At 38.4% G+C, this 23,392-nt stretch overlaps 2 protein-coding genes across 6 annotated transcripts; one reads left to right on the plus strand and one right to left on the minus strand.

Annotated features, from left to right (window-relative positions):
• Positions 1–7,696: 7,696 nt before the first annotated feature.
• Positions 7,697–15,651, minus strand: LOC149096247 (DELTA-actitoxin-Afr1e-like). Of its 4 annotated transcripts, XM_089281355.1 has the most exons (8): positions 13,595–13,693; positions 13,064–13,119; positions 12,065–12,173; positions 11,642–11,668; positions 11,472–11,540; positions 10,612–10,711; positions 9,087–9,281; positions 7,697–8,246 (listed from the first exon to the last, which is right to left on the minus strand). In XM_089281355.1, the coding sequence occupies exons 3-8, from the start codon at positions 12,164–12,166 to the stop codon at positions 7,843–7,845; spliced, it is 897 nt and encodes a 298-aa protein (XP_089137481.1). In that variant the 5' UTR covers positions 12,167–12,173; positions 13,064–13,119; positions 13,595–13,693; the 3' UTR covers positions 7,697–7,842. The 4 variants fall into 4 exon arrangements, with proteins under 4 accessions (XP_089137481.1, XP_089137482.1, XP_089137480.1 ...); XM_089281356.1 differs by lacking the exons at positions 13,064–13,119; positions 13,595–13,693 and adding an exon at positions 15,606–15,651; XM_089281354.1 differs by lacking the exon at positions 13,064–13,119.
• A 2,970-nt stretch (positions 15,652–18,621) lies between these two features.
• Positions 18,622–22,411, plus strand: LOC149096248 (uncharacterized). 2 transcript variants are annotated; one of them, XM_089281378.1, is made up of 3 exons: positions 18,622–19,150; positions 20,109–20,205; positions 21,390–22,411. In XM_089281378.1, exons 2-3 carry the CDS (start codon positions 20,142–20,144, stop codon positions 21,617–21,619), a joined length of 294 nt encoding a protein of 97 aa, XP_089137504.1. In that variant the 5' UTR covers positions 18,622–19,150; positions 20,109–20,141; the 3' UTR covers positions 21,620–22,411. The 2 variants fall into 2 exon arrangements, with proteins under 2 accessions (XP_089137504.1, XP_089137505.1); XM_089281379.1 differs by lacking the exon at positions 18,622–19,150 and having other exon boundaries at positions 19,707–20,205.
• The last annotated feature ends 981 nt before the right edge of the window (positions 22,412–23,392 follow it).

Below are 23,392 nucleotides of genomic sequence, written 5' to 3' on the forward strand. Positions count from 1 at the left end.
AACCAGCTAGGGCTGATTTATTTACTTACAATGGAGTCAGGCTAAGAATCATCAGTCTTCTCCTTTTTTTTCTCAGCCAAACTCTAATTTAAATGTTTTATAATTTTGAATATCCTTTAAAAGGTAGCATCATTTGAGCAATTTCAATTTAATTTTTTTCACTACCAAAACTGTATTGATAAGTTTATCGACTCCATTAAGAGAAAGCCCTACTCTGAGATCTTTTCTGCCACTCTAGACTCAGGCACTCTGTTAAGCTTCCCGCAAATGGTAAACTTCACTGTGTCTAGGTAAAGACTAAATCCACTACGGAACCCGATGGATGATCGAGCAGGTACCCGTTTCTCGAAGGTCCCGAAACGTTTTCGCGCCCGGAACGCCAAAGCAAAATATCCAAGCTTACGATTACAGAACTGTTTATGAACAGAGGTTCCCATTATACAAGAAGTCTTAGGCGTACGCACCTCTCTGCTTTTAGATACTGATAAATCAAAAATGGCTTTAAATTGCAGGCCCGAAACGTTTCCGAGGCTTTCGAGAAACGGGCCCTAGGTCCGGCGTTTAACTTTTGGAATGTTGATTCTCTCCTTAATTGTGCTCTAATTCAGAATACCCCTAATATTTGGTAACTTCTTCCATGTTCCTGGTATCTTGTTCAAAGTTCGCTTTATAGTAGTATTTCACGGGAAAACGCCGTTGTTATTTCTTGTTTGCCGTGCTTTCCTCGATCGTGCACACAAACTATTTACCTTCGAAGAGTTATTCATGATCTTCCTAACTAAAATAAACTTTTAATTTGGGGGTCACTATTTCAAATGCTGTAGTAACTAAAACAATTATTCAGCTTAGTAGAGGTCAAAGTAGAGATTATAGGTAATGTTAAGTCTTCATACGAGTCAAGTGGCCCATCAGGACGAATCTTATCCCGGTTTCTGTAGCATGAAGCGACTTGGAGTATTTCTACTCCTCCCTGGACGGGATGCTAGTCCATCGCAGGGTTACCCCCAGCATTAAATTCGCCAGTACCCATTTATACACGTGGGTGGAGAGAGGCACTGTGAGAGTAGTGCCTTGCACAGGAACACAACACATTGTTCCAGGCCAGGGCTCGAACCCGGACCGCTCGATCCGTAATCGAGCGCACTATTATAACCATGAGGCCACCGCGCCACCCACTTTGGTGACTGATTGTTAATTATTACAAACTTAAAGCTCTCAACCTTTGTGAGTTCGAGTGCGGACTGATTTGTCTTTTGCAGCGATGCAAGCCGGCGCATCAGCTCATTATTTTTCAGTCGCGTAACGGTGAATGTCCTTCTTTTAGTCTTCTCGAGAATTGAACCATCTACTAAAATTTCTAAATCTCATTTCAAAACTGTTACGAAACGGAAAAATGTAGCCTTTCGCAGTGACGGAACGGACAAAATCCAACCTATATGAGTCGTAGAGTTTAAGGCGACCGACCTACATTACCATTAAGCGTACCGTTTCGTTTCCCACGTTATTAAAGCTGATTAGTTAAAGAGGGGACACTGCTTGGTTTGAATCAAACAGAAAGATTTTTTTCACTGGGTAACAAGATCACTTTACCACTGTTTTTAAAACAACACTGCAAGTTGTCGTTCAGTACCCTTTCAGGGAACTCCAAACCAACGATTTTTTGAGTTTGAATTTATTGTAAATATTGGATGCGTCCATAAATCTCGTGAACAGAGTAAGCGTTTGCAGTTGGCGACCATTTCTCCGCTGTTCATTACAACATAGTCAGTCTTAATTTCAGAATAATTAGATTTCTAAGCTAGTGACGTACTGAAAACACTTCGCTGACGGGCGCAGATAAATTCAAAGTTAAAGTTTCCTCGGCGAATTAGCTTAACATCGTTTAGGCCTTCGTAAAATGATCAGGATGAAGCCAAAGTATGATTATTTTCGTTCCATCTAGCAATTTCTTCGGAACATCTGAGATCATATACGTTATTTCAAAGAAACTTTCACAAGCCAAAAGTAAAATATTTATTAGCTTTCTTGTCCCACCCACGCACGCTAACTTCCAGCCGTCAAAATCATTTTCAATACCAAAAAAAATATCAACATCATCGTCCCAAAGTCGTAACATCGACTTATCCTCGGTTAATCAACACGTCAAATCTATCGTCGAAGAAGAACCCTCGTGTGTACGGTTCGAATGTAACCTGTCGGACCAGTAAGTGTAGTCTTATATGGTATTGTATATTAATACATATAGGCCGAGAAAGGAGACATGAGGCGTGGTGTGGCAGCGGGTGGTGTGGTAGCTTTTACTGCCAGACCCGTCCCCAAAACTGAACACGAAGAACAATAGTAAAGAGACGAAGATCAGTGCCCGTATAAACTTGGCAAGGAACAGATTAAGTGATTGATAAGAAACGTCTTTCTTCACAAGTGGATAGAAGATTAACAGTGAGTGCATTGATATAGGTCAATAAGTATTGCGCGAACGACGTTTTATGAATAACCCCGAAGAAGCATCTCACTCCAAGCTCCATAATTCAAATATTAACTAGCTATAGATTAAGCAAGAGACTTGGCTTTTGTTTTCTGTTTTTGTTGTTGTCGTTGTTGTACGTACAATCTACTTAAGTGCCAAATGCGTCAAGTGGTGTCCATTTAACATTACTTGAAACATGACAATCTCAAGATTCAGTAGCTAATTATCTGAAAACGATGAGATTATCTTCCTTCAGTGAGTCCTTAATTTATTCTGAGCAGCCATCAAGTATCAAGTGAACGAAGGATTACGATAAAGGCGATCACTGAACTAAGGATATTGTGTTGACCAACCGCGCCAAATTCTTAGAACTATAACATCTGACAATTACTACAAAGAATTGATTTTGCGCTTGAAGTCTACAAAAGTGGTCTGGTAGAAGTGTCAGAAAATTTTAACTCTCTAGAACTAAGTGACATATATTCCAGTCAAAGTGATACGACAAATTAATGTACTGGCAGGTCACGACGTGAAGGGCCTCAAAAAGCCAAACCCTTTATCTCCAAATCAAAGAAAGAAAGGAAATATTAGTTTTATGATTGTCCTTTCGATCATGTCAACACCTGTTGGTTTCGATAGGTCGATGGTATTGCAAAACTTCTTTTACTTACTCGAAGGCCCGTCCCGTCCCGGCATTCTCGGCTAACACCAATACTTGGCCAGCATTCATGCATAAACCCGGTTAGAGTTAGGATTTGTAAGAGTGAGGCTACTAAAGAATTTAGACAACAACATTCAAAACTGGCTTACACTTGCCACTCAGCAGACTGGCAGCTTAGCTTCAGCAGGTAACGTTATACAGGTCTTTTCGGTACCGTGATGTTAGATGGGTTGCAGCTTTGCGCGATTATTCACTCGAGTCGGTTCAGATGCTTGGTGACATGCAAGAATTTTTGCCACGACAACAAAACGGCAACAGCAACAACATCCTTTATTTAAAGATGATGCTATAAAAAAAAACAAACTAATAAAAAAACCCTCTTCTACCGTAATTGACGTAATCACATTATCATCAGTCCTAATTGTGCCATCGGTTAATAATGAAAGCATCATCATCTATTCTATCTGTGCGATAAATCCACAAAACGTAAGTCCTTTACGTTCCTTTTTTTACGGTTGACAAAGAACATGAGATAACTGAACTAAGCATAGGAGCGTTCTGTCTTCCAGTGAAAAGATCTTATCGGTCATAGTCGATTTTTTCATTGTAGTGAAGGCTGGGCCACATGCTCGCATGGATTCTTTCTTGGAGGGTTCCACCGGGGGTCTAGTGACGAACTAAAGAGTATCTAATGGGCAGCCTGCTGCAAGCCTTCTCTTCATCCATACTCGTACCCAGACTGTTATGACCAGGATGCTGGACAGGAAAACCTGCGGCAGTGCAGAAGGGATGGCTTCCTATTGGTGGGATTGTACCGAGGAGCTGGAGAGCAATTGTCGAGCATCAAAAAGTTCAGGTGTTGCAAGATGCTTGAAAGTAAGTTGATACACCTTCACCAACTTTTATGTGCATTAGCCGGGCACGTAAAGAAGTACTGGAATAAGTAGAGTACTTGAAATAAGAAAAATGTCGATCAACACAGTTCACCGTCCTTGTGTTACATAACGACTCTAACCTTTACCACAATAGCCTGGTACATGTATTTAAGGGAGTACTGGAAGTAGGTTATTTGAATAAAGAAACAAAATCGACCGGAATGTGGAGCATAGCTAAACATTCTTGGACTGCATCAGGGCTCCAACCTTAAATACTCGACATTCTGTCGGATTCGATTGCAATAAAACATGAAAAGCTCTGACACTGTCCCCAAACTGCTCGGATTTATTAGCGGTAAGTTTGCATCCCGTCTATTTGCAGGTTCAAAAATTACTTGCCGATTGCTATCAACAATTAGCAATAATATGTATCGGCGTAACTTTTAGAAATAGCTTTGAGATAGTTTTCGTAATTTTTATTGTTAGGTGCAAGGGCGCTGACATCACTTGACCAAGCCAAATCGCGCGTTATGGACGTAAGTTTAAATAACCTAGGAACACTAGCGCATGCTATGGGCTACGGCTGGACAGGAGGTTGCAGAACCAAATGGCCTGGGATGGACTTTAGAAGAGAAGGAGAATAATTGTGTGTAGTAATATCATAGCTGCAACATTGTGACAAATACACTGTATAAGATTATTAAGAAACGCCTATGATACATGTATTAACTAATTATTTAAAGTGTCTGTTAAGTTAATCAGTTTTTCTTAGAGGTAATTTACTCACCATGTCATGGTTTAGTTAAATAATTGCTTTTTTGGCTTGAAAATGATATTTATTGTTCTTGGTTTATGTTGCTCTTAAATCAATTTTGTGATAACCTGCATTGGGCATGGCATAAATTCAGTAATATTTTGCCAACACGAAATGGAGAACTGGGTCTTAAGCAAAGTTCCAGGATTAGTATTTTTGTAGAAAGAAAGAGTTGAGAAATTTGTGACATTCTACCGACAGCCTTGCCATTCGCAACGTCCAATAAGGCTAATTTGTTCCCTAGTGTTGTTCAAATAATGTTCTCTAATTTATAAATTATTTCAATCTGTTGTTTAAATGATTGCCTTATAACCCCATGTCCAGCTTGGGTGCATGTAGGATATTGATGTATTGTTTATCCATGTTGCTGTAAATTATCTTTAATTGATGTGTCAATCAAAACATATCTTGGATATGCTGGCTTTTTCTGGCAAATGTACCTATGCCTCATAATCTTTGAGTGCGTTTGGTTGTGCAGTGCAGACAAAATACAAATACATAATATAACATACTCATAGCTTACTTATAATTCTTGGTATAATTTATTAATAGCAAAATTAATTAATGGTACCCAATTACAGCTCCTGTAGTCCACAATCTCAGTCGAGAAAAAGAACAAATCACTTTGGAATTGAATAATAAAATTATTATCCGAAGCCTATGCAAGTATTCATGATCAGCAACAAAATATCATATTTATCGTTCATGCCAGAGGGATTTTGCTCATACTTATACTTTGAGATATGGTGCAAACTCTTTCAGCAGGAGGAGACTCCATACGAAAATGAAGATGGTTAATGATCTTTGGGGATCAAGTTAGAAAACAAAACTTTTTAACTTTTTACATGTGTATACTATTTTGGTATTTTTTGTGAGATTTCATTTGGTAGAGATTTGGGGACTGCGTATTTTGTAACCACTGCATTTCAGTCATACCCCACAACAACAAAAGATGTGTAAAATTCTTTTGTGCGGGAGTCCCCATGTTAACTAAGAAAGAATATAATGATTACTAACGATGTCTTGTGACCAAAAAGCACAGAAGACAGTTCTGTTATGTGATCAACGTTTTTGGTGGCTCCCCTGATATCCTTGAAATCATGGCGCTATTTTCATCATCACACCATCTTACACCTCAATCTGCTGATGTAATCCTATGTTCTTGCTAAGTCCTAAGGAAAATCTGCATTCTGATTGACGATAGTTTAGCCAGTAATTTCACAAGTAGTTCGAATATATTTAGCAGTCGCTAATTCTTTTAGAAAACTGTGTCTGACTGCTAAAGAAAATCGTGTTGCGTGGCATCTTCCCTTATAAATGAGAGTCCGTTATATGTAGCTTGAACATTTCTTCATAAATTGCGTTAAGGGTCGCAAATTCTTGGAAATTATCCGCAAAATACACAACTTGAAAGTTTATGCAGATTATGCGCAATGCAATTTGCACCTTGTCATAGGTCTGCTGTTTTCGCGAAGGAGTATATACATTAGCCCTCCAAAGGAGACATGACTCTTGAAAAGGGTTTAAGATCGCAACACGGCAAAGATGTTCAGCTGCACAATTTACTCGGATCGCCACGACCAGTAAACGAACTTCGTACAATTTCTGCTAGCATGTAAAATGTAATCGCCACAAGTTGTTAAAAGACCTGGAAAGTTCTTTGCAAACAAGTTCTACTTAAATGCGGAGACAGCTGTGCTTCATTCTTGAACCAAAATGGTTTAAACTCACAACTTGCGATTAGATTAGGAGGATACCCAACGAAACAACTTGAATAGTAAATATCTAAGCGGAACTCTTGTGCTTTAATATCCTGATTCTCTTGTTTGCATTGTGTCCATTACGCGTTTTCGTAACGTACGATTTGATACTGCGCTGGGAAGTCCGAGTAAACGTTCTCACAGCGTCTAGTTATATGGAAAAAGAACACTGTTTTCTCGCGAGACACAGTGGGCTATCTCAAGGTGGCGTCATCTTGTCCGCTCGGGTAGCCAATCACAGTGCAGGATTTGTTCTTCTTACCCGCTCACAAAGCCAGTCATAGTCAATTAAAATTAAGCGATCTGCTTTAGCAAGATATGTAACGGCTCCAAGTGAGCATCCTTTCATGAGCAAAGTGATTTCGCTTTAGTGTATCAGCATATTTTAAGGCGCTGCAGTAAGTCATTAGACTATGACAATTGAGAAGCCTCGAGTTCAAAGTAAGCCCATCGATGGAAAGTTTAAAGGAAAAAAAGTAGCTTTGATTTCAGATGCAGATACACAAACAAAAAAAGACGTACATTTGGACTTAAGACTATGGATCAGAAAGTATTTATAAGGCTCTCAAAGGGACTAAAGAAAACCTTAAAGAGTGAAAGAAACCAGAGGTACTTGGCTAGAATTTCGGTATTGATGAACAATGAAGTTTCACTCACATTATCGGCCAAGGGAGAATAAAAAACTGCATGTAAATTAGTTTGCACTTAGTTCAATGAATTTTTTTCAGAACAGTTCTCCACGGAACCATTCTAGTCATGATAGCTCTGTAACTTAGCTCGGTGTTGCACAAAAGTTTTGGTTACGGGGTAAAGGGAATTTCGTGATTCGGGAATGGCTTAATTTTTTCCCCGTGGAACTAGTTGCCGACAAACCGTTATTTTCCAAAACAATTCAGTTGTGAAAGGCCCAACTTATTTTCTGTGAAAGGTAATCTTGCACCCCCCCCCCCCCCCTCACCCTTCACTTCACCACCCTCTATTGTGGGAGTTTAAAGTTTCTGCAAACTAGGAGTTAGGGGTTAAAATGAGGAAGCCATCGGCGTCTAAGGAAGAGCTCCCCTGACTAACCCATTTAACTTTTGGGTGTAAGTTCAGTTGTGAAAAACAACAAAATACTAGTTTCTTTTTTCCCGTACGTTTATTTGTCACTTCAACTCTTTAGTAATAAGCCCCACAGATTTTCAACTAGAAATCTTTCATACAGCGAATGATCCGACCGTGCTAACCATCACCCCCTAACTAAACTTACTACACAATACAGCCTGTTACTTCTTGACACCGGTCATGCGAGCGCGTGAGGCAAGCATGCTTGTTTCGCTTTCGCAAGTTTCGCTTTCTTTCAGGACATGGATCTCCAAGGTAGCTTGACCAGAGCTGGACATAGAGCCGCAAAATTTTAGACCAGAACCGAGGAATCTCCCATGCCAACCATTTGCCTTGAAGGGCTTTGCGTCATGATACAAATCTACGTACTGATTATGGTTGGCGTGTTTGTTTCCAAGGTATAGCTTAGCATTCCACCAGTTCTCGTGCAAGTGATAATCAAACGGGACAGACCACATCACAGCAAGTGTTTTGTCGATGCTTGGAATGTAGTAGGCCAGGACTCCGACAACTCCCGTTGCGACCGGTCCATTGGTCTTGCGAGGCCCGTAAAGTACGGCATACCCTGTGGAAATAGAAAAGAAAAAAAAAATAGAAAAAAGAAAGAAAGAAAGAAGAAACGGAGAAACAATTAAAAATGATTGATCTCGGTTCTCGCAAAATATCATGATTTGTTAGTGGCGAGCAGATCAATTATTTGCCAAAGCCGAAGACAGAGGAAAATAATTCCTCTGCGAGACACTGACGAATCACAATATTTAGCGATAACCGAGCTCAATAACTGTTCTTGAAAATGTTCTTGGGCGCTTTGTTGACAACGGTTTTGATTTCCTTCTTAATTATTAATCTCGGTCCTATTTCAGAGGCTCCAATTCTGAGAAATGGGGATATCACTTGAAAAATCATGTAACAAAACAAGCATGGCGCGAAAAGGTGAAGGAAGAAGATTTGTGCAAGAATCTTGCCGAAAAAAAACCTAAATAGAAATAAAACTGTAATGTAAATGTGAAGATTATTTATAGTGGTCATTCACTTAGCTATACAAGCAGTAAGCTTAGCTATTTTACAGGCATGCCACTGAAACAAAGGAAACAAATGCTTCAAATAAACGTAGCATAGTTCAAAATCCAACTGGCAGAAGGCAGACCAGTTGGCTGTTTACAAACCGTGACCCAGAATTTGAACTGAGGGATACCGAGAAACAAATCCCGCTAGTGGCAGGGTGGAGGCTTTGAACCCGGGACCTCCAGATTACAACACCAGCGCCCTAAACCACTCCGCCACGCTGCCTCCTTTGATGCCTAACAGGGTGAAACGGTCGTGTTGGTCATATTGTGTTGGTCAAGTTCAAGCATGATCACTACTATACTAGCGAGCCTCTGTAAATGCTAAATTCACTTTTTACCATCACGAACAGAATAGGGCAGGTTTTCATCTGCAGTGCCAGAATAAAAGTAGGTAGAACCTTCTTGCCACCTAAATCCACTTTCGTTGTCAAGGCCAACGGCGCATTTGCGTTTTACGTTACTGAGGACATTTAGGAGGTTTTTCAGCAGGCCGATTGTAAGCTGAGCACCTGCAATAATAGTTCCTGCAGCAACTGAAATTAAATGAGCAAGCAAGTGAGATCTTAATAAAAGCCCTGCACAGTCTGTATCAACCGAAATCTTGTTAAAACCTTACCAGAAGTGGAAGCGATCTAAGGAAGCATATAGAAGACGTCTGGTAAGGGTTTGTAAAAATCAACGAATCAAATATCTCGACTTGTTACTTGTATGGTCCACATAACGCTCTCCACCGGACAATTAACAATTATTCCACGAGGGCGCGCTCGGTATGAGATGGTAAATAGCCAACGAGGCCTGCAGGGCCTCGTTGGCTACGATTACCTCATATCCAACAAGCGAGACTGGAATAATTGTTGTTTTAAAAACGTTCCTAAAACATAGAAGACTAGATCAAAATAAACATTAAAAGGCCCCCAAAACTCACGCGTTTGCATACTTATGACGCATGGCTTATGACCCATGATGGCTAAGCCAATAAAAACTCTTGAATTGTATTATCCACTAGACAGTGGGGATTTATCCGGAGGAGGGCGTTATCCACCTTTCGAACAAATCTTGCCTGGCCCTTTCTCTGTCGCGCAACTTTGCGCTTACGGAAGAGGGACTCTCTTTCGAAAGCGTAGCGTTGCGGGACAGATAGAGAGTCATAACTTGTATAGTTACTCGTTTAATGACAAACTATTACCGGAGTGGGGTGGGGTGGGGGGGGACTCCCAAGATAAGCTGTGTGGGTTTGTGCCGCTGTGAAGGGAATAGTTTTCAAGCAATTTAGTCTGGGACAAATAAATTTGGTCTAGAGTAGAGTATAATTTAACTGACAAGTGGCCAGTATATATAATTTAGTCTAGAACAGGGTTCTTTACCCTGGGTTCGACAATGGAAATTAAAACTCGAAAGTGACTTTGCAAGATATTGGCTTAGTTAACGTATGTTGGACTGCGATAGTGATAAAGTTTCAGCATGGGAAATAGCTCGTCTAGGATAGAGTACGGTTTTTGGTACCTTGTCCAGAATAGGGTCGCAAAATCAAGCTGATCATGGCCTAGTATAGGGTAAGGGTTTCAGTGTCCCCGCGTCACACCCCTACCCAGGCGGGCAAACCATATCTAGCTAGTGTCAGACTACTTGCTAAACTATCAGATCTTGATTTTCACTAGTTGGTGCAAGCCCTTGCCATCTTTAGGGGGCTCACCTAGCTGGAGTTGCAACTTCCTATGTTTTCATTTGTTTGTTTGTTTGTTTGTTTGTTTGTTTGTTTGTTTTTCTTTTTTTCTGCGACCGTCTCTAACTCGGCTTTACAACTATCGAGACAATTCATTTCATGTGTCCGTCCACTAACTACAATTACTAAAGATCATTTACTTCTGCGCTCGGGCTTTTCGCTGTCTTGGTTTTCCAAGTCCATCGGCTCCTGCGGTATAGCTTCAGCCTTATGAGATCGCTTCAAAAGGGCCGTCAGTTCCTATGTAGCAGAAAGTAAAACAGTCAGCTCATTCAGTTGGTTTTAATTCTTCATCTCTTCTTTTGTTATCAGCCGATTTTAGAACTACCTTATGTAACTATAGCATCAATAACATGGTCGAATATCTCCCATAGAAAGTACAGCCAATCGGAATACAGGAAACCCGTTGAATATTCGACGGTATTGCATCAACCTTCCCATCATGCAACGCGCATACGTCACATTGATTGCGTTGGCCAATGCATTTCTATGGCGTGGTATAAGATAGTTATGCAACGCCCTCTCGTGGTATACCATGGAATATTCCACTTATCATTTGTATTATCTTGGAATACACGTTCGCCTAAAAGGGTCGGGTGTATACCGAGGAAATGCAGGGACGGGTAGGATATTCCGTGATATCCACTATCTCTAAACTGGTAACGGTTAAACACAGATAACGAGAAGCTAAATTTCACACGCTTTCAACAATCGATCACTTACTAAATTCATGTGCCGAATATATCAAATATTGTGAAATGTTACTTTTTTAAAACAGTGAAAGAAATGAAGTAATATGGGGCATTAGCAACAGAAAAGTAAATTTAATTTGTTAAATAATTATTACTCCTTTCATAGTGTCAAAGAAAGCATGTTTTTGACCCAGCAGTAATCAGATCATGTGATCTGCGGTTAGTAGTTTCGCAATGATTGAATTAATGAAGCGAAAAGTAAGAAAATTCTATTTCCAAAATAAAAACTTACATTAATATCTTTTTACCTGGCGATTGGGAACCATTTCAGGAAAGCGGGCCAGACCAACATCTGCTAACAATGCCTCAGCTCCCCGCTTTGTAAGGAAAAAAAAAGCTAAAATGTTAGAACAAGAATCAGCAATGTTTCAAAAATGCCCCTTCACACATTTTTATTACCAGTAAAAGTTGTTATCACCTTGGTTTTGGGCATTTCTTCTAGTACCTGTGTGGAGAAAAATATATCCAAGGGCTCAGCGGTTATTGTTTAGCGTCTGACCCATGCAAAACGTTTTTCTCCCTTTATAAAATGTTAAAAATATAAATAAAATCATTTTACAGGTACATTTGTGTATTTCAATGAAATTGTGGCCGTTGCAATTTGACTTTCTTGCAAAAGTGTGTCGCAGCATAAGTGCCAGATTCTAAAAAGCACCTCGATTTGTTAAAGCTAATGTTCATGCTCTTTCACATTTTACATGATTGTGTTAAAATTATAACTTCATTAATGGCGTAAAACGGACCAAATATATCATGGACATTTTAAGAGAGACGCCATTTAGGGTTGCGAACATAAAGTTTGATGAAAAGCAATAACACAGGTCATTCTTTTTTTTTGTACCTCTCCATTTGGATCGTTTGCTTTGATCGGCGCAGATCCAAAGGTAGTAGTAGTAACCGAAAAGATTAACAGCAAGGAGAAGATAAAACTGAGGTGGTCCATGTTCAACCTAGAAAACAATAATTATAACCAAAAACATTCATTACCAATGACAAGAAAACTTCTCGCGTCTGAAAAGTCTGTGGTGGGTTAGTTGGGTTCAGTGATTCTAAAAATCTATCTATAATAATTATAACATGGAATAAACAAACAGTACGTGGAGGAACATTATCCTATGTATTCTAAGGTTTTGGTATGAATAATTCGAATTTGTAACTTACATTTGCAGGAGCGTGGGCGCTTTACGTAAACAAATCTGTGCTATACTTGGCAAGGGATGAGAAGATGGTATGATGCATTTTCCGCTTGGTTAATTTTTTTCGTCCGTAATTAGGTAGAGAGTTATTATGTTGCGTCTGAAAGGTCTGTGATGGGTCAGTTGCGTTCAGTTATTCTCAAAGGAAAACACCGTTTCGGATCATAAATCGCTGAGAGGGTTGTAAATGCGAGAGAAAGCTCACATCTCGATTGTTCTCTAATTTATGTTTTGTAGAGTTTAAAGCGCCAATTCATAATTCACAATTATTCCCTAAAATATCTGCACATCCAGAAAGCATGTTGCTCTCACAAACAGACTTCCCGAAAGCTGCTTTCGGGAAGCAAGCTGATGCTTGTTAAAAAAATCAATTTAGAGACAAAAAATATACAAGAAAGAAAAAACTGAGCTACTGTTTTCCACGCTGTACATGTATCTGTTTCTTCACGACCTGATAAGCTTCTATGTGAAATCGCTTTGTTACATCTACCATGGAACCCCGCCGCATCCAAGAGAGTTCCATTTTTTCTATTTCGTCGCTAAATTTTGTCTTTGTTTCTATTCGGTCAAAATATTTCTAGCCTCGTTCCGTTCCGTTTCTGCACTTAGTAGCTCATTTTTGCGTACTTTTTTTGCATACTTACGGTGCAAGGTGTTTTCTCAAAATGACATTTTCTGTTTCTACATCGATGAAAGAGAACTAGAAAGGGAGTTGAGGAAAATTACGTGACTGAATTCATGAACAGAGTTGGAAGTTTGATTGCTAGTTTTCTATATATTAAAGACTCACAAAAATAAACTGTTGTTTAGCATAGCTATTTCGTATTGCCCACTTAAAGTTACGTGAGGTTTTGGCGTCTCGCAATGCTGCTTTACCGTAGTTTCCAGTCTGTAGTAACCTCATCTTGTCAAAAAATACAGTCTCCACGTTTAAGGACGAGAGCAATTCAGTCGAAATTGCACCTTCACTGTGTGTGACTAATCAAACTTCCCTTTATAGCGGAGGTTTTCAATACAACTTGTAGATAGCGAAGAATTATGTTCTTTGTTTAACCTTATTCAGTTTTACTTGAGGATAACGAATATGTTTTTGAGAACAAAATATCCTAATGCATATCAAGGTGTATAGTGCCAGCTTACTTTATCAAGAGGAACTTCAAATAGGAGATACAAACCTACTGTTTGTCTTGCTCACTCTGTACTTTGATGAAAATTTTCAGCAACAGGTAAGATCGTCTTTTCTAGAAACGTTTCCGAAAAGAATGAGAGCCCGTATTTTCTGTGTTTGCTTTTCAACGGTCCTAATTAGACGGGAAACTGAGAGGTGCCAATAGTCAAATTCGTTAATAACGTGCGGATGATACCTGGCAGACAAATTGTTTCCAAAATGGTTTTCAAACAGCGCGACGCCTAGAGATATTTTTCTAGTGGAGGGAGGGCTTTCGGTGTTCAGTAGCTACTTATATAATCTAAATTCGCTAGAAAACTACTGATTATTTGTTACATGTAATCCAACTTAAACTTGATCAGAAAGGAAACATTTGTATTTGGTTACCAAGGAAATCATGTCTTCTGTTCAAAATCACCGATGATATGAAAGATGAGATAAACAAAGAATACGTACAGGCAGAATTACCTTTGTGTTTATTCTGAGGAACTTCCCTCAATTTATTTGTTTTTGCGAACAGTTATGCCAAGTCAACTATACTTGCGGTTCTTGTCATCGTTTGGTCGAAGTTAAATACTTAAGGTGCAGCTTTAGTTTTCAGCTTTCTTTGAAAACTGAACAGAACTACCGCCCGAAGTAGACTTTGCAAACAGCGCATGACTATTTCCATTTCTTAAGGGTAGGAATAGTTTTTGATGATAACATTTTCTGATTGAAGCTTTTTGATTAAAATAGAAAGCTTAGAATATGCATATATCTCTGATAATTTTTCGTACACCTAAAGTTAAGCATTTATAGTTCAAGAGCCATTCCCACACTAAAAAATTCTGGATTGTGGTCAATGTTCTCAACGAAATCCACCTTAAAAATACACGATTTGAAACAAAGGAGAACAAAACTTTTTTTAAGTGCGTAGAAACACGCAGAGATGTTTGCTGTTACCAGGACATCAATGTATCTCTTAAGCATACTTTACATGAAACTCGAGTTGAAAATAAGATAGATATGTCGTGCGATATGAAATATTTTGGTAAACAAGAAAAACAATTAATGGCTGCCGACAAACGTATTTGCAAATATCTTTAAGTAGTTACGATATTATCAATTGAGAAAAATACTGCAAAACGTCCGATTAAAAACATCTAAGGTGAGGCGATGCCATTGCAGTGATCTAAAGCACAGTCAATAGAAGAGAAACGTTGCTTTATAAAACTTGCCCGGTTTGAGTCAGCATGAAAAAAAAGTCCTTTTATTGCTTTTGTTATCTTTCCAGACGATGCCATTCTAACAGCCTAAAGCACAGTCAATTAAAGAGAATTTGCTTTATAAAGCTTCCACGATTTGAGTAAGCATAAGAAATAATATGTCAATCTATTGCTTGTTATACCTTTTCAATTTCTTAGGATTGGCGTAAGATCAGTTATAGCAAAATAAATGTAAGGAAGCGTTTGCTAATTAATACTTCCTCTGCGTGGTAAAACTGCTGGTGTAACAGAGCATGTTTCCACTCTGAACAATGCATATATAAGTCCAGTTAGATTAAACAACCAAAAGACAAAATGCACCCATAGCTGGGGGGAAACAAATGTATACAATGTAGGTAAAGGGGACAACATTTTAATAATCATATCAACTAACAGGTAAATTGCTAAGTTTCTAAGCTAACATTTCAGGGATGTCTACATATGGTTTTCACTGGAGGGAACAATCACTCGCCAGTCGGAGTTCGTGAGGTCTCTAACTGGGGGCGTGGTAATCATTAGGGTTAGAGGTCTAATAATTAAATTTAAAAAAGGCGTTTTACTTAATTATATCACTTTGCTCTTAAGTCTCGTCCCGGAGGGCGAAATGGACCGGAAGAAGGTTATTTGGTGGCGAGTAGCACTTTGTAAGTAACCATGTTTATGAGCGAGTTATTGTAATAATGACAACGATGTCATCCTAAAATAAAAGGATTATTTTAAGTTCTGGGTAAGCGCATCTTGGTGGGAAATAGAGTTGAAACATTTGTGACTTACCCGACTCAGATGCGTTGACCGAATAAATTGAAAAACTACAATGACAAAATGTAAGTTTTCTTCGGACTATTAAATTAAGCTATGTATTATTAACCAGGAAATAGGCAACTAGTAAAACTTGTCTTGCTGTTTTAATTAAACAAGCTGCTGGTGATTGTGCGTGTAGCCTAATAATGCTACAAGAAACACACAATAGCGAAATATTAACCGAACCAAAAGTAATTTTCTAACTCACTGGACCTTTCATTAACGGGTAAGTTCGCGATTGAACGATTGAAGAAACCAAACCTTCCAACAAAGGACTCGAGTGATTTACCTACTGGTAATACTAACAGGTATTCATTGTTTAAAGATATTTTTCCAGTGGAGGGAGAGCTTTCGGTGTTCAGTAGCTACTTCTATAATCTAAATGCGCTCGAAAACTACTGATTATTTGTTATTTGTCATCCTAAAATAAAAGGATTATTTTAAGTTCTGGGTAAGCGTATCTTGGTGGGAAATAGAGTTGAAACATTTGTGACTTACCCGACTCAGATGCGTTGACCGAATAAATTGAAAAACTACAATGACAAAATGTAAGTTTTCTGCGGACCATTAAATTAAGCTATGTATTATTAACCAGGAAATAGGCAACGAGTAAAACTTGTCTTGCTGTTTTAATTAAACAAGGTGCTGGTGATTCTGCGTGTAGCCTAATAATGCTACAAGAAACACAATAGCGAAATATTAACCGAACCAAAAGTAATTTTCTAACTCACTGGACCTTTCATTAACGGGTAAGTTCACGATTGAACGATTGAAGAAACCAAACCTTCCAACAAAGGACTCGAGTGATTTACCTACTGGTACTACTTACTGGTATTCATTGTTTAGAGATATTTTTCCAGTGGAGGGAGAGCTTTCGGTGTTCAGTAGCTACTTATATAATCTAAATGCGCTAGAAATTTACTGATTATTTGTTATTTGCCATCCCAAAATAAAAGCATTATTTCAAGTTCTGGGTAAGCGTATCTTGGTGGGAAATAGAGTTGAAACATTTGTGACTTACCTGACTCAGATGCGTTGACCGAATAAATTGACAAACTACAATGACAAAATGTAAGTTTTCTGCGGACCATTAAATTAAGCTATGTATTATTAACCAGGAAATAGGCAACTAGTAAAACTTGTCTTGCTGTTTTAATTAAACAAGCTGCTGGTGATTGTGCGTGTAGCCTAATAATGCTACAAGAAACACACAATAGCGAAATATTAACCGAACCAAAAGTAATTTTCTAACTCACTGGACCTTTCATTAACGGGTAAGTTCACGATTGAACGATTGAAGAAACCAAACCTTCCAACAAAGGACTCGAGTGATTTACCTACTGGTAATACTTACTGGTATTCATTGAGTTTTATTTAACCCTGTTTTGAGCCACTTATGGGATCACTTATCAGAATATCGCCTTTTCCGCAGATATACCATTCAGTGCTATTTTCGCAAGGTTTTGACAATACATCACATTACCGGACTAAAACTTGGCTTTCTGGTATGTTTGACTCTAATCAAAGAGAAGGCGACATTAATAAACAAAAATTAAAAAACGTTTATCAGCCGTACATTTGGTTCAACTAGTAGAGATGACTCTAAAAAATATATTTATTCCCAGCAATTCCATAGCTAATTGTGATTCTCAGATTGGGCCTCATTTGGTCAGTCTCAACTGCACTTCTCTTCATTAATCACTGAGGAGAGTTTGAGTCACTATTTTTAAGGTGAAACTTTCCAAACCTTTCCTTTTTATTTTAAAAATATCTTATGTAATGTGGTAAGCTTGAAATAGATAACACCTATTGAAACTCCCTCGGACAGAGTGAGTAAAAAAAGCACCAGAGAAGCTTTCCTTGTTATTTGAAAAATATCTTATGTAATGTGGTAAACTTGAAATAGATGACACCTATCGAAACTCTCTCGGACAGAGTGAGTGAAAAAAAAAAAAACACCAGAAAACACTTAGGTAAGCTTAAACACTTTCCATGTTTATCAAAAAAAAAATTGATATTTTTAAGAAAAGCACAAAATTTTCTCCCAAACTTTCTTTTTCTCCATAATTCTGTCCAATTGACCATTCTTAGCCTCTAATGAGCAAAATTTGGCTCGATGAAGGAATTCATACATTTTTGGTTAACCACATCATTATTTACAATCAGTGTCACAAAAATGAATGAATATAGAGTTACACATTTACGACGAAATAAAAACACCATTTTTATTCAGTAAACCCTGACCTGCCGTTTATGTCAATTAAAGTGAATTTTCTGGTCTTTCAAGTCGATAACAAATCAATAGAAGGAAATGTAAATTTGGTATTTGAGACGTTCATTGCTATGCCCTTTCGGTTATTGAATTACCGGCATTTTGATCGTGTTTCATTGTGGTAAGAAGTTTCAGAAGGACAATCAAAATGATCGCGCTTTCTTCCACAGCTGTTGTTTGACGGCAAATACCCAAAACAAAGAAGATTAAATGTAGTATTTACAAAGAAAGTAGCTGTGTTAAAAAAAAAAAAAAAAGCAAACAAACAAACAGACAAAAACAAACTTATCCTTTTTCGATACAGAGAAAAGTAGAAAAAGGTCACAGCAGGACATTGGTTTGGCCATTTAGCGAAAAAAATTAAATGATGTCTGAACAGCTGGCCATATGATTTAGTGCAGGCTCGAATAGCGAAACAATGGCTAACTTAATTAGTCTTACTAATATCGTACTAATTACTGCTCTTGAACTGATATGCCACTTAAATCTCTTTATTGGAAGGTTTAATGACACGGCCCGATTTACCTGAGTGTCTAAGGAGTCAAAGCTTTGTTCAACTGTAAAACAGATAAAAAAAGGCTCTGTAGTATTTAGCATGATCGTTGAATCCTGACCTCGAGTAAATGAAAATAAAATCTATACAAGAGAGAGGCTTCCCTCATAAAAAGAAAAGGCATAAAATAACATAAAGAAAAACTGTTGCTATACTATGCAAGCAAAAGTCAATAGGATACGATACTGAGTTTTTTCGTATTTCTGTCTTTGTTGTTTTTTTGGATGAAGTAAAGTTTGAATAGAATGTCTTAGAGCATCAGTTGCTTGTGAATTTCAATAATCTTGTCGTTTTAATAGTTCATGAGCCTAGAGCAAAAGAAAACTCATAACCGTGGCGCCAGTTTAATTAGCAAAGACAAGGTGATTTTTTTTTTGTTTACTTATCACCTCGCTTTCTTTTCAATCACACGAGAAAGAGATGAAAGTTATGTGATATGTTAGTATACATTTCATTTGGATACTTTACTTGTTATCTCCTCGGAGGTTTATACCGCGAATTTAGGGTATTGTATGTTGTCCAGGAGTGCACTGTCCACGAGAAGCTCAGCGTAGTGTGAAATTAACTACAAAGTTTGCGGGTGCCTGTAGCAAGCTGTCACTGAGCCGCTGATCTCGTTATGGCTACATATTAAATCCGCAAGGCCCATGATACAGCCTGGCTAAGAGGAAACAGTGTTCTTCAATCGTGGTGGTGAGTGTTAGAAAGATGATTGAATGCATTGCTTAACTTTCTAAAATAGTGTTATCCCGTTATCGCTTTTACCCTGTAGTCGTGTGGACAAGGCAGACTTTCAAAGTGTGTTCAGTGTTAGTTGCTGTAATTATTTCGCCCCACAAACGTTTCAGTCTTTCGCCATGAACAAACATTTAATTCATGGGGTTTAACTCATGTCGCTACGAAAAAATTAATCTGGGGGAGTTTACTGTTCTTGGTCTGCAGGAATCTATAAGTAATTAAAACAGTTATAATTTTGCCATTGTGCTCATTAAAACTGTTATTCCTCCTCAACGTACTCTAGTTGAATGCCATCGTAAAAATTGAGCTTTTTCTTTCCTCAGGATGCTACTCACCTGAAAATCCAATGTTGGAAATTAGTATACAATCAAACTCAACTGATTTCGTAATTCAGTTTTTGGCACTCCCGGATTATTCAGATACAGCAACGTAAATCGACTTCGCTCTTTCAGACGCCGTAACTAATATTTTAGAATATAAGGACCCAGTAAAGGCAGAATCGTGTGCGCTGTGCTGTCAGACGAAATTGTGGTTACATTTTCGAAAATTTCGACTGGCCAATGGAACAGCATTTTCCGAAATTTCGAGAAAATATGACAAATTCGCGATGCATCTGTATATCCAAATTTTCGAAACTCTCTTACCAAGAATTTCCTGTCCATGTCATTTTTCTCTCCCCGAATTCTGGAATTTTCGTTGAACGGTTCGCACCTTGGGAATACGACAATTTTCGGAATTCCAGGTAACTTTCCCGAAATTTCCGTACCACTTGGCTCTTTTTAGATGTTGTGAAAGTTCCGGTTTTTTAGGTTGAATGGGAAGCGCCTCCAGTATGTTAAATCCCAACTCGCCTAATCAGGAATTAGGGCAAATCGAAAAAATATTTTCTTAGTATATATCTTTTTTATTGCAGCCATATCTTAAACAAAGAGAGTTCCAGTTTACGATGTGGCCGACAGGTCCAATTTGGATGGTCTTTCTGCTTTGTGGCTTGTTTGCATCCTTTTCAAGTAAGTACTTGTAATTGTTTTGATTTAGAAATGACTACAAGTCCACGAATAAGGGTATAGGACGTTAAAAGAATAAGCACGAAACGTGAATTTGAAAAAAAATAAAAATACTTGAGTTATGCGTTGACCAATCAAAATGTTAATGACAAATTTGTCTTTCCGTTCTTACGGAGCTTTTAATGTAATCACCAGGCGAAAGCAAGATAAGGCTAAGAGAAAAATGAGCAAGTGTATAATTTAAACAAGGAAAATTAAATTTGAAACTTCATGCCTGAATAACATTAAAAAAAATAAATAAAGACATTTGCATGAATCCAACTGAATGCGGAGGAAAAGCAATTATCTAACGATAAAGGAATTTACACCTGGTCACTCTATGAAGAATTTTCATCTCAGTTTCTTCAAAATTCAAACGTCCCGATCTCATATCCAAGTCCCAAGCACTACTAATACTTGAGTTAAGCGTCATAACTGGCGACAACAATACAAGAAAGGGAAAAAAAAAAAAAAACAATTACCCGTTGCGAAATGTTTTGCGCATCAGGATCACAGAACAGAAAAACTACGAACAATATAAAGTGTTCTCTACTTTTTGACCAGCTAGTAACGTTAACAACCACGTTCAGTCCCATTATTTAGACAATTTAGTCTAATAATTGACAACTGATGACCGTGACATATAAATTGAAACCGTAGCCTTTAGAATCTCAACATAACAGAAGCAAATAACAACGTACGATAAAATAGCGATAAAAAAGTATTTTTTTCGATCTCCTCGTAATTTTCGATCCATTTGGTATCTGACACACACAAACCGTTCCATTTGCTTGGAAAATCCACTTGCTTTAATCCCAATTCAAAAAGTTAAACTTTTTAATCCCATCTCCTTCAAAGATTCTTTGACTGCAGCGACGGAAACGTCTTTCAACTGCAGTCAAAGGAACATTAACAGTTTAAAGGGAAAAATTAAAAAAACTTTCAAACCTACAATAGCTGAGCTTGATTCAATTTGACTCACTTCATCCCGATATGGATTCAAATGTGCTCATACACTTCCTCTCTACGTCTCTTTAGTCCGTTAAGCACATAACGGTAAAATGTGTCCGTTATCAATGCATATCAACTCAATTGACATGATTCACAAATGGTTATGATTACATTCAAATGCATTTTTTTTTCTTCAGCTGCAACACGCTCATGTTTTCTACAAGATTGGAGCAATAGCTTTAACGGAGAGGGAGAAACACAGTGCGAATCATCCTCTGGATATTACAATCCCGTCGGCTTTGAACGGGATGGCACGGACAACTTGCAGGGAATAAAGAAAGCCAAATGCTGCGGGCGCGATCGAACTTCCTGGAACACACCAACAATATGTCAGATGCCTGATTGGACCAGCTCAATGGACCAGTAAGACAATAGACCATATTCGTGTTCTCGATACTGGACTGAAAATAGCTTGCAACTGAGGCTAACGGGTGGAGTCTTTTCAAATGCAAGTTAATTAACTTCTTTGTAGTGATATCCCCCCTCATGAGCCTCCATTGCAAGCTAGTTCCAGTCCAATACCGAGAATACGAATATGGCCTATTTAGTCATAGTTCTTCTTACTTCCTGACCAGTGACGTGATTCAATCCATCTTCTTTTTCTTTTTTTTTCTTTTTTTCTTTTTTTTTTATTTTTGCCATCAACCTCCTCCCCAGAGCCCGCGCTTTTTCAGTCAGCGGCTACCGAACTCCTGACGGCCCTGTACGAACTCAAAGAAGCAGAAAATCCCGGTTCCGGTTTGATTGCGCGCAAGGGTTCAAGTTCAGTAACTGATCATAAACCTGCCTAAAGAGTGTGACCGCTTTGACTAATACTGGCTCAGAGTTCTCTAATTCTGCTGCTGACCAAAAGGATCGCTGCCTTTGGGAACGAGATTGTTTTCGTCTACTCTTCTTGCGAAAAAATTCTTCCGACATAAACGGTGACATATTTTCGAGGGATTTGTTGAAGTTTGTTTCAGTTAATTGTGAATGATACAAAAGACAAGTCTAGATCCTCTATTGCTATACCAGGCAAATAAAAGGATGGTTTAGGGGCTGGGCACACGTCCAAGCCATAACGTTGACCCGCTTGAAAATTCGTCTCGTTCAGTAACGCAGCAACACTCTCTTTTTACGCTCCAACGCTCTTGCACTACCCACACTTATAGAAGATAACCTACTCGGGTCTCAAGGACAACTCCTTTGGCCCGACTATTTAATTCTACATTTAGCTAAATGCGGCTTTTTCGTGTTATTTTGGCTGTTGCGTTGCTATCGTTGTTGTTGGTTCGCTGTTTCTTTTCTTCTTCTTCTTCTTTTTGCTGTTGTTGTTGTTGTTGTTGTTGTTGTTGCTAAAGTTGTCGTGGTTCTTGTTGCTGCAGTTGTTTTTCTTGATTTGAAGATGTGGCTGTCTCAGTTGTTGATTTAGTTCCCATGTTGTTCTTTTTGCTCTTTATTATTGTTGCCGTTGTTGTTGTTGTTGCTGTTGTTGTTGTTGTTGTTGATGTCGTCGTTATGCACGATATTGGCAACAGTTATTGTAATTCTAAATGTATCTTACGAGCAGGACGAGCCAATGCCAGGAAGGCTTCTTTCTGAGAGGTTTGTATCGTGGAAACGGCAATAACGTGGGCAGTATCGAGTGGGGAAAATGTTGCAAGTCATCTCACCATCCATATGAATAGGGAAACTGCTTTGACGAAGATGTGAGCAATACGTTTAACAAAGCCGGCCTCAGTGAGTGTAAAAGAGAAGGCTATTTTATCGCCGGGTTTGTCACACGCCAATCAGGAGGCAAATTGTCCAGCATCAAGAAATTTAAATGTTGCAGTATGTGGAATGGTGAGTTTTTACCGTACGTAGCCCCTCAAGGAGATATGATGTCTCGGATTAAACATGAATGCTAAATGTTTAGTATTAAAATAGACATTCACAAACCAGACTTTAAGAAAGACGCACATTTTCCAAGTGTGCAAAAATAGATATGTATCTTGAAATTTTCTTTTTCTCTTAGTTTACCTAGATGATTAACCCCGGGATATACTAGCTAGGGAGGTGGGTTCAAAAGGTTGAAAAGGGAACTTTCGACTTTTTTGATATTCTTGTCCACAAACATTGCCGGATTCAATTGCTTTTTTTTGTTGTTGTTGTTGTTTTT

Source organism: Orbicella faveolata, unplaced genomic scaffold (assembly GCF_042242905.1).
Source record: "Orbicella faveolata isolate gen_17 unplaced genomic scaffold, um_ofav_v1 contig_48, whole genome shotgun sequence".
Classification (NCBI taxonomy): domain Eukaryota; kingdom Metazoa; phylum Cnidaria; class Anthozoa; order Scleractinia; family Merulinidae; genus Orbicella; species Orbicella faveolata.